This window comes from Coenobita brevimanus, chromosome 47, assembly GCF_032717465.1.
Source record: "Coenobita brevimanus isolate Jiangsu-jjx chromosome 47, ASM3271746v2, whole genome shotgun sequence".
NCBI lineage: Eukaryota > Metazoa > Arthropoda > Malacostraca > Decapoda > Coenobitidae > Coenobita > Coenobita brevimanus.
In genome coordinates, this window is record NC_137000.1 from 14,514,353 (window position 1) to 14,526,697 (window position 12,345).

A 12,345-nucleotide genomic window follows, 5' to 3' on the forward strand; every position below is an offset into this window, starting at 1 on the left:
TGTGTGTGTGTGCTGGTGTGTGTGTGTGTGTGTGTGTGTGTGTGTGTGTGTGTGTGTGTGTGTGTGTGTCCGTGTCGTGTCTCATTCTCCCTATCTCACTGCTGATGTGTCTCTGTGTGACTGTTTGCCCCTGTTGTGTCTGCCTCTCTATTTCTCCATGTGTTAATGGCTCTTCTTCTGTCTGCCTCAGTGGGTGTGTACTTGGCGGAGGACCTGATCACGGACATGTTCCCTCTGCACGACCGCCAGGCCCTTGAGACCCTGTCATCCCAGTGGTACAAGGCCATCTTACAGGGCGCTCCATTTGGTTAGTGACGCGTGGCAGAAAGGGTGGGAGTGAACAAAAGAGGGTCGGGATAGGAAGAACGGGAAGAGGGAGAGGCGGAAAGGAAACAAAAGAGAGAGAGAGAGAGAGAGAGAGAGAGAGAGAGAGAGAGAGAGAGAGAGAGGGGGGTCACACAGTAAGGGAAGGTAAGAAATTAGTAGGGTACACCTGCACAGTATTTGCTTCATAACTGTTTTAGGCAAAGTAAGATATATTATGCTGGTAAACATTGCCACCAGCACACCTTCGTGTATGTTGTTGTTACATTCGTCTTTTTGCTTTAATATGTCTTTAGTACATTAGCTCATTTCATAATAACTACAAGTCAAGGCCACAGCTCAAGAAGTGTCTTATTACGGTGTCTGTTAATTGTTATTTCTATTTGCATGCTGTATGTTTAGTTTAAATTAGCTGTAGCTCATCCTACAGTATAAAACTTCTCTAAATGCAGTGGCAAAACACTGGCCTTTGTGATGGTATTTACATGCCATGTTGCTGTAACTAGAGTAGTTGGTGCTGATAACATTCCACTCGGGATACCATCAGCACACAAAAATCAGATCTTACTGTTCCTTACCGCACCACACATCCTGCCCCATTGGCGGTAAGATAACACTGAACAACCCCGGGCCATGTCACGTTACAGGGCAGAACAGCCTCCCTCCTGCGCCTCTGCCCCTGCCAATGCGGACAGAGGAGGGCGGGAGCGAGGGCGAGCACAAAGACCCGCCCAAACCAGACCCCTCGCCATATACAGGTAACTACAGGCTCTCGTTTGGCTCGCCTACAACTGATCAACTTGTGTCCCATTACAAAATATCCTTAGTAAAATCAAACATGGTTTGTGCTGGCATAACTTTTTTTTTTTAATACAAATCGCTGAATTTGGCTTACTTTTTTTTTTTTTTTGTCTTGTCTGATTTGCCTTTTCCAAACGTTACGTTCTGATTTATTCTTGGGAGTCGTTAAGTGTGACTAAAAGGGGCAAGAGCTAGGGTGTTGTTTGCACTGGATCTACCAATTCCATTGTTCAACAACTGTATTGAAAATATGTTCGTTTTTCCTTCGGCACGGTAGAGGGAGACTGTTCAGGGACGTTCATTCTCCTCTGAATTGTCTTCAGTGAAACAAGGAGCCTTGCACTGGATCTCCCCACCATCCTTTGTTAACCTGGAAAACGAAGATGATAATGATGATCAAGTTTCATTCTCTTTCCTGTCGTAATTTTACGTGTTTATTTGTAGTCGTTAGTTTCTTGAATTGACCTGATGATCTGACCTGTGGCCCGGACTTGACCCATCCCAGCAACAGTCTTTATCAGGGGACTGACTGATTTACCTAAAGCTAATACCTCGCTTTACGATGTTAAAAAAAAAAAAAATGTGAATACTCATGGAAATGAGACAAAATAAAATACATGTGGATGTTTCAGAACCTGGCATACTAACTTCAGGGTATTCTTGGTCTGAATTTGAGATAAAAATTCTATATCAAAAAGTGTCCAATTTTCTTCTGTTATGGATCTACAGTTACTGATTACAATATGGTCGAAAATGGTCTACCCCATAATTCACACATGAGTCATCAGCAACTAGCTCAGTGTCCATTGAGAACTGGACCAATGTTGATGCATAATTGTTTTACTCAAAATTAACCCAAGAATCACATCCTCAAATCAGTATGTCAAGTCCTGGGGCACCAAATATATATATATAAGTAAACTCTCAATTATCTGTCGTCGCAATATGTGGCCCAACACAATATCCAGTGCTGCTGGCTCGGCTCTATTAAAGCAATATCCAGCAAAATTATGCAATATCCGGCGCAGAAACGGGAAGTAACTGGCGGTTCTATGCAATGTCCAATGTTGAGGCATATCAACCGGCTCGTGATCAGTAGCCAACAGGCACTGTGTTACTGTACTGTATCATTATTTCTTTGCATTTTATGCTTAGTTTTCATCTTTTACTCTGGGACGGTTTTTAGGATGGAGGGTCGAGACAGATAATAACACAATATCTGGCTCAGTGCTGAATGTTGAGCCAGTGGGATGGTACTATGGAATATCTGGCATTTCACATTATTCAGCTTAGGGCTTGGGTGAATTACAACAGATAATTTAGAGTTTACTGTGTGTATATATATATATATATATATATATATATATATATATATATATATATATATATATGAATTTGGGATAGTGTGTAGGAGGAGGAAGCTGAAAGTTAATGGAAACAAAAGTAAAGTTATGGTGTTTGAGAGGAATGAAGTCACAGAGTGTGAGTGAGGTGGGATGGTGAGGATATGGAGAATGTGAGTGCATTCAAGTACTTGGGTAGTGTGATGAGTAAGGATGGAACTTTGGGAGATGAAGTACGTGAAAGGGTACAGCAGGGAAGAAAGGTTGTTGGTACACTGAAAGCAGTGATGAGAAATAGGGAGGTGAGTATGGAAGTTAAGAAGTCACTGCATGATGGTATTGTGATCCCTACCCTGATTTATGGAAGCGAGGCGTGGACCTTGCAAGAGGGGATTAAGTCAAGAGTGAGAGCAGTGGAAATGAGTTACTTGAGAGGAGCATGTGGAGTGACGTGGAGGGACAGGTTGACGAATGAAGAAGTGAAGGAACGTTGTGGGGTAGATGTGGATGTGGTTGAAAAGATTAGGAGAAATACACTGAGGTGGTTTGGACATGTGGAGAGAATGGAGAATGAAAGACTGACTAAGAGGGTGTATGTAGGTGAGGTGGAGGGAGGGAGAGGGAGGGGTAGACCGAGGATGAGGTGGAGGGATGGAGTTGAGAGGTATATGAGGGAGGGGGGGGGTGAGTTGGGGGGAGGGTAGTCAAATGGTGGGTGACAGAGTGACTTGGAGGCGTTTTGTCTGCGGCCACCCTTTGCGGGATTAGGGCGTCGGGCTATATATATATATATATATATATATATATACCTAGGCTGCTTCCCCCAAGGAAAGGGAGGTAGCCGAGACAGTACGACACACTCTCCATTTACTCATCCATTCAAACACATTCATTCTCATCTTAGCCCCAAAGGGGAGAACGGACAGATCCTCACCACACCACACCGCACAAGGGTCAACTGCGCAATGCAATCAGTGACATCCGCAGCAGGGCCCGACAGCAGAACTGGTTTACCCCTGCCACATTATAACAGACCCATCCCCTTACCCGCACCTGACCTGACTAGCTGATCAGACCAAATGCGGGAGAATATCCCCTCAGGGCTGCGTCATCACTTATTTATTCACAATTTCTCTCCATTTATTTCTGTCACGCACAGCCACTCTTCCTTGCTCAACAGACATCCCTCTCACATCCAGCGCTCTCTTCACACTGTCCATCCATCCTATTCGTGGTCTTCCTCTCAGCCTTACACCTCTCACATCAGATCTAGTTATCTTTTTCACCAATTGCTCATTATCCATTCTCTCCATATGCCCAAACCATCGCAACACCCTCTGCTCAACTCTACCAGCCATCTCCCGAACAACTCCAGTTCTCCTTCGCACTTCATCATTTCGCACCCGATCCATACGCGTCACTCCACACATACTCCTCAGACACCTCATCTCCATTACATTCAAACTTTTCCTCTCTGCTACACCCATATTCCATGTTTCAGCCCCATATAATGCAGTCGGTACCACAACACCCTCATACAGCCTTCTCTTTACATCCATTCTAAGCGAACGACATTTAAACACTTTTTTCATTCCTCTCAGCACCTTTCCTACTTCATTTATTCTAAACTTCACTTCTGCATCTATTCTTCCATCCATAGCAACATGTGACCCTAGATATTTAAAACAATCTACCTCCTCAAGCAACTCACCATTCAAAACTATATTCATCCCCCTACCATCTATCAACCTCGTACACTTCATCACTTTACTCTTATTCTCATTTACTTTCAAATTCCTCCTTTCACACACCCTTCCAAACTCCTCTACCAACTGTCTCAATCTCTCCTCTGAATCAGTCACCAGTGCAGTATCATCTGCAAACAGCAGCTGCTTCAGATTCCAATCTCCACCATCAACATTTACCAGACTCAGACCACCTACAACTCTTGCATTCTCCTCCCTTACAACACCATCCATGTAAATCTTAAACAACCAAGGCAACATCACACATCCCTGTCGCAGCCCCACTCTCACGGGAAACCAATCACTCACAACATTTCCCACTCTTACACATGCTCTACTATTTACATAAAAACTTTTCACCCCTTTTAGTAACCTACCATCAAGTCCATACAATCTTAAAACAGTCCACAAAGCCTCCCTATCAATTCTATCATACGCTTTCTCTAAATCCATAAATGCCCAAAACACATCCTTGCCTTTCGCTAAATACTTTTCACACACTTGTCTCACAGCAAACACCTGATCCACGCATCCCCTCCCTCTCCTAAAGCCACACTGCTCATCACTAATCACTCCCTCTGTACTCTCTCTAACTCTCATAATTAACACTCTACCATACACCTTACCTACAACACTCAACAGACTTATACCCCTAAAGCTAGTACATTCATACTTATCACCCTTGCCTTTATACAACGGGACCACACAAGCACTTGCCCAGTCAATTGGCACCATACCTTTCTCAAAGCACACATTCAACAATCTTACTAACCAGTCAACAATAGTCACTCCACCACCCTTCAGGCATTCCACAGCACACCCATCCATACCTGCAGCTTTCCCTGTTTTCATCTCCTTTACTGCCTTCTCCACTTCCTCCTTCGTGATCAAAGAATCATTCAACTCTCCCAACACATTTATTCCTTGCACCCTTCCATCCGCCACAATCTCAGCCACCCTTTCCTCCTCTACATTTAACAATCTTTCAAAATACTCTGCCCATCTCTTCCTTACTGCATCCATCTCAATTAACATCCTTCCATCCTCTGCTTTTACTCGTTCTTCCTTCCCAGACTCTCCCTTTCGCACCCTTTTCACCTCCTTCCAAAACATTTTCTTATTCTGTTGAAAATTCTCTGTCAGCCGCCTACCCCACCTCTCATCTGCTGCCACTTTAGCATCACGCACAGCCCTTCTCGCTCTATTCCTCTTTTCCTTATACCTTTCATATGACATCTCATCCTTCCTCTGCAGCCACACTTCATATGCACGTCTCTTCTCAGCCACAGCCATACTTACTTCCTCGCACCACCATTCACTTCCTTTTCTTACACCACCACCCACACGTCTCACACCACACACCTCTTCTGCATGCCCCACCACAGCACTCTTAAACAACTGCCATTCCTCCTCCACGCTGCCATTTTCCCGATCTTTCACTGCGTTCCACTCATCTTTCAATTTCTCCTGATACTCTATCTTTTTCTCTCTTTTATCCAACTCACTCACTTTCAAAACCTCCCTGCCACACCTAACCCTCCTAGCTCTCACCCATCTCTTACCTACTCTTAACTTTCCCTCCACCAGGTAGTGATCAGACATACCTCCACCCTCCCCTCTCAGAACTCTCACATCCAACAATCTTCCTATTACATTCCTAGACACAACCACGTAGTCCATCAAAGCTCTATCAACAACCCTTCCACCCTCCTGTCTCACCCATGTATACTTGTAAATATATATATATGAATATATATATATATATATATATATATATATATATATATATATATATATATATATACACACACACACACACACACACACACGGTATATAATGGAAGGCTGAAGTACCAGTACCTGGTAAGTGCAAATTTAATTATACTCGCTTGACTGACACATCATCTCCTAAATTATAATGCTTAACCCGTCACGTCCCGAGGTTTTCCGCACCTCCGACATCCCCCAGTCCCGAGGTATTTTCGATTTTTTTTTTTTTGGCTAAAACCTTCGCTTTTGGTGACAAACATCGAAAATTCATAGAGAAATCGCTCACCTGAGGTTTAAAGTGCCCAATCCAGGTAGGAGTTCCTCCTTACCTGAGTGGGTTTCCTAACATGCTGGCACCAAAGAAAACGAGTTCTATGGGAGGGTAACTATTTTATCCACTCATAAACGGGATTTTTTTATTTACTTGGTACGAATGTATATGTAGTATGACAGTATATTGGTTTTCAAGCAGTAATAAAGGCATTATAAGCATTGTTTCACTCACTAACTAATCACCATACCTGACCTATTTTTGCCACACTACCTGATCATTATTTCTGGCTGTTTCTTCTTCTAATGCTATGTAAACATTGTCCTCCACATTGTCATCGATTGGGGAATCACTCTGGCCCTGAATAACTTTACTAGCTAGGTCACTGGTAACAGGTCCTTTGCCAAGACAATGGCATGAGGGGAGGAGGGGGGAGGTTATGCAGTGTAAGGCATTGTCCCTGCTTGGTATCTTGTACAGGAATAGAGGAAGGTGTCCCGTGTATACATACGAAAAATCACGTGCGAAAATTGAAAATTGTGCAAATTAGCGACCTTGCAATTGCACGACGTACTGGTACGTCGCCGGGACTGGCAAATGCAAATCGTTGCAACGTACCCATACGTCATTGGGACAGGGCGGGTTAAAGTAGGAGATAAGAAAAACTCAGTTATTTCTGAGTTGTTGCTGAGATCATACCACATGTTAAAAGAGGTGTGTGTTGTAACTAAAGGAGTTGTGTTAATTGGTACCTACACTTATCAATATATAAATAACAATTTATACGTCCTTAATTACACACAGTGCTGGTGCTTACTTTACATACTTGGCACACACACACACACACACACACACACACACACTCGTCCAGACTTAATTTCTCACCTAAGTGATGGGGTAAGACAGTATCCAGAAAAAAAAAAAAAAATGCACAGGTACTGGACTATGAGATAGCATGTCAAATGATGTACAACACAGTTATTCACGCATCATTCAGAGTTTTCGAAATCTTGTTTCCATCTCATTAACAAATCCAGCTGCATATTAATTTCTTTAAAGTGACAGTACAGATACACATGCTAGCCAGATGAATCCCCTCGGCTATAGAGTTCACGTGAAAGGGGGTACTAAGCCGTTATTATGAGTTTCTTCGTATTTAGTGCACCCATTAATTTCGATCCTTTGTTGTTTCCACTATCGTTCTCATTGTCCATGCTTCATTTACTGACACATTCATTTACAAATACACAGTATATTTATTTATCATTTTAACCTACCACAGCTTCTCTCACCTTTGCACTCATTTTCATAAATAATTTTCTCCTCTCTATCTGTATACATTCTTTGTGCTGTATATGATGATAGCATATGTTTAGAGCAGACTTCCTTACTTCACAACTTTCACAATTCTCATGTTGCCTATCATGTCCATGTTACGTAATTTGCATTCATTCCTTAACATTCTCCTTTCAGTTGCTCTCACTCTTGATTTTTCACTATTACAGCACACCAAGATCTCACACTTTAAGTTAATGTGGATGCTAACACATCTTCATGCAGTTCTTCATCAGCTTTTGTACTCAGTTCTCTTATCGTATCAAGGCTTTCATAGCACCGGTGTTGTACCCCATTGCCTTACTATTTCAGTTTCGTTCACGTACTGTTTCTCAACTGGGTTTATGTTGTCAATAAGATGAATGACCCTTGATGACTTCTGAAATTGTTGAGGTTCAACGGGAAATCCATGTGTGGAATTCGGTGCCCCAAAAGCTGGTCAGTTTCATGTCAGTCACAATGGGGGAAGGTCTGAATTTTAGCACTATTTTTAAAACCATACAGAGAACTGACCTATCGTTCTGAAATTTTGCATGTAGGTGGCAGAGGCCAAGACAATTCAATCTGAGCCAATTCGAGCAGAGTCGAGCTAATTCGAGCAAGTCGAGTTTTATCAAACACTTGTTCTATCTACATATGTTGAGTGAAATGTGGCTTGAATTAGCTCAAGACACTCATAATTTATCGATTATTATCTGTTGACAAAAACACGTAGTGACGAAACAACGGGCAGAGAAAAGAAGGTTAGGCTCTTTAAAATGAAAATCCACTTTGCGACCTCCAAAGCAGACGACTTTACCCCATTTTCTGAATACTGAATAATGCTGTTTCCCGTCACTTTTGTCACCATCTGCATTTGGTGGGCGTAGTGTAGGTGTACACGACGGGGAGAGACACATACACCAATATATATATATATATATATATATATATATATATATATATCGATATACAAGCCATTTTCTTCATAAGAACCGCTCACCAACACGCAAACATGAACTTATTCAAGTGATGGTTATAAAGCGATTAGTTTTGAATGTCACAGTCTCTTTTCCAGTGATGAGAACTGACCGAGAGAAAGAGAGTGAAAGCAAGATCTTCAACAAACAGTACCTCACTCTAGATCGCAGTACGAGAATAGAATTAGACAAAATGAGTCACGATGACACTAACCATGAACTTTAGTCGATACTGGCAGAATCCTGTCCAAGGCCAGATAAATTCCCAACAGATTATTGCTATGATACCCCACCAGATTTATGTATTATCAGTTCTTGACAGCAAACAAGATGCACAGAGATTATACCGCATTTTATGTATCATCACCAGATCCATCACCCTGACTCCCGCTGTCATGTAAGGTGGGTTAGATGGACTCTGGACCATAACCCTTTGACGGGGGGATGGGGGAGAGTAGTCAAGATATTGACAGCAGATAAACGTCCCAGTTCCATCTTTTATCATGTACTGTAAGTGCTACAAGGCTGCATACATCACATGTGATCATCGCTGGGGCTGTCATAACCTCACAAAAGAAGAGGATGGTTTCCAGCCCAAGCACTCGCTACTTTAAGTTAACTTTTTCAACACAGATAAATTTGGCATTACAAAAGGTTAATATTATCAGGACACCTTGAAATTAATCCTAGATTCCAAAATAATGTTCACACATGCAGTGGCGTACCCAGAAAGATGAAAAGAAGGGGGCCTCTTTTTTTTTTTTTTTTTATCTTTTTAACTGTGCAGCCCATGACTTTGGCGAGCACAGCGAGCCCGTACAGCTGAAGGGTTCGGGGGCGGGGCGCTGTAAGCCTCCCCTCCCTCCCCCAAGAAAATATTATATTTTGGCCAATTTTATGGTCATTTTGAGGCCATATGGAATTGGTATATGACATAAATATAGCATATTCTAAAGTCATTTTTAAGTACTCTGTGGCACTGAGTTATGATTTATTCTCTCCAATAACCGTATACTGTACTTTTAAAATTCAAACGTCCACATGTCGATCAAACAACTTTACAACTGTACTAAGCTAACAAAAAATTATATATATCTATATCTATATCTCTCTATTTATCTATCTATCTATCTATATATATATATATAATTTTTTTTTTTTGCAAAAAGGGGGACCATGGCGGCATGCCCCCCCCCCCCCGTTTGTACACAATGTGTTTTGCTTCATTTGTGGTTAACACCATGTGGTGTCAGGAGAAACTTCTATCCACTTATTAAGAGGAGCATCAAAGAGTTTGTTTACCATATCAAACGCTAACACTGGCCTCAAAGGAGCATCGGGCAGAGGCAACGCTCTGGAGGCTTGATTTGTCAATAGCACGTCAGATTTTGTAGTCTAAGCAATATTCTTGTAGGAAGCTCGAAAAATTATGGATAAGCATAGAGACAGATAAAGCTACATGTAGCGATGCACCAACGAATAAATTATCAAACAAAACACGCAATGTTTGAAATGGATAAGTAGTTTTAAAAACATGGCTGTACATATGGTATTTGGTTATCATTGTTATACTGCAAATTGTTCTCATCAAGTGCTGTTAAATGCAACTACAACGTAATTTATCTCATTCAAAGAGGACAAGACTGGAAGTTTTCGGCAGGTCCTCCTTCCCACGACAATAGCTGCTCTTAAAACATAAGAGACACAGAGTTGTGCAATGGTGTATGACGATCTTGATCATTGACTTCTGTCCACTTTAATTTGGAAGAGGCTTTTGTCATTTTCAAGATAATATCCCGTAGCTTAGTGATAGAATAAGACAATACAAGATGTGGTGCCAAGGCAAAGCAAACCCGTCCCCGGCAGTCATTTTAGTGTTGACGTATAGTCAAAGATATCACACATGAAATTTGGAGTTAATCGGGTGAAAATTGACAATTTTATGTCCACTTGAAATTTTAGGCCCGACCCACCTGACATTGACTCTCCTACCTCTAACTGGGGGGGTTGCCCCCCTAATGTAATGAGGCATGTTACAGGATGCAGGTTTGAAAGATGCACCTTTAGGTTTTGGTTTCATGTCGATAAGACAAATCTGAAAGGAGATATGGCGAAAAAAAAAGTTTCTACCCGTCCCCCCCCTTTTTTTTTTTTTTTTTTACATTTTTGGGGTCTACAGCCTAGGCCTTGGTCCAGTTTGACCCAAAATTTAATCAGATGATCAGAAGGTCATAGTCCATCATCTAGAAAATTTTTATCAAAATCGCACCATTAGTTTTCACGTAAGATTGTTAACAGACAAACAAACAAACAAACAGACAAACCAAGTGAAAACAATACCCGTCCCCGAGCTCCTCCGGGTTGGGGACGGGTAACAAGGGCTCTGCGTCTTTTCCACAGCACTTTTTCTTGACTAGCACCATATTCTAATTACAGCTCAGAATTCAAGGTGGAGAGACGGTAATATTAGGTCAGGTTAAATTAGGCACAATATACTGTAGCTACTCATTCAGACTCTATAATACCTTTCGTGATGTTTAACAATGACTACCAAAACTCACAGGACACACACGGCGTATTCTAAGCGGTTTTAGATATCTCTTAGCACATTGTTTTTAGAGAAAACACTAACATAAACCTTCACTGTACTCAAACAATCCCACGGCACCCATTTTCAAACGACATACTCTCCTGGCCTCTCCCCACCCCCATCACAGTTCCAGTTCATCCCACCCATTCCTTTGTCCCCACGCTGAAGTTCTTTTCTCTCCTTAACACCAAGATCTAAAGACCTTGCTTAACACTTTCATTCTTATGGAATATTTTGAAATAAACCTTCACTGCATCCAGACAATTCAGCCTACAAGACCCATATTCACAGAGTATACTTTCTTGCCCTTGTCTCACCGGCCACCAAGTTTCCACCCCATCCTACCTACGAATATTTTGCTGCTCGTCACGCCCATTTCTGTCTTTGGAGGTTTCGTGGCAAAACGTAGGTCACTTGGTGTAGAGTGCACTCGTTCATTTTGTACTCTGTACCCACATGATTTCATTCAATTTACCCCTTTGCTCCCAACGTCCTCAATATGGGACGGAATTGGGCATTTTCAAAATTTAATGTAAGGGAACCCAGGAGTAGGGACCCATGAGCTTCGCGACTATGAGCCGGTAGGCAGAGGGCGGTACACTTAGTGCCCTTCCATCAAAATCTCTCGCCGTGGGAGCTAATGGGTTATGCGGCTCTTCGAACTACAGGTGTTTGGTATAACCTTCCAACGTGAGGTTTGTTATAAGTTAAATAAACCTGTCTGGGGATAGTAGGAATGATGCTTGGTTCATTTTGACGACTGGGTAGGAATGGGTGGAGGGAAAAACAGGAAAGAGATTGAGTTCTTTATTTCTCAAACGCTTGGGACTACATAGGTTGGACTCTGTGTAGTACGAAACATTAGAGAAATAAAGAACTCAAGCTCTTTCCTGTTTTTCCCTCCACCCATTCCTATCCATAGTAAGAATGCACTACAAAATACGTCATCGGATTGCAGCGTGATCACCTTTCACGTGGAAAGATTGGTTTAGATTCGCGTGAGAACACAGTAAAAGCAATTTCAGAAAGTTCAGCTTTCGAATCGAACAGTTTAATTAAATTTTTTGATCACTAAGTGACTAATTAGCCCATGTTTCAATATCGGTAACTATTCAGAAAATTCACAGTACAGAACATTGATATGCAAAAGCATTTGTGTTGAAATAGTTTTATTACGGCTCGAATTAAAAACAGTTCGTTAATAGTT

At 41.8% G+C, this 12,345-nt stretch overlaps 1 protein-coding gene across 3 annotated transcripts in view; it reads left to right on the top strand.

Moving 5' to 3' along the window:
- Axs (Abnormal X segregation) overlaps nucleotides 1-12,345 on the top strand; it is a 155,325-nt gene that overhangs the window by 112,427 nt on the left and 30,553 nt on the right. For 2 of the 3 annotated variants that reach the window (XM_080271796.1, XM_080271797.1), the window contains exons 6-7: nucleotides 191-307; nucleotides 972-1,082. In XM_080271796.1, the coding sequence (XP_080127922.1) occupies nucleotides 191-307; nucleotides 972-1,082 (228 nt within the window). The remainder of the gene's footprint in view (nucleotides 1-190; nucleotides 308-971; nucleotides 1,083-12,345) is intronic. The other variant, XM_080271798.1, reaches the window with a different exon arrangement.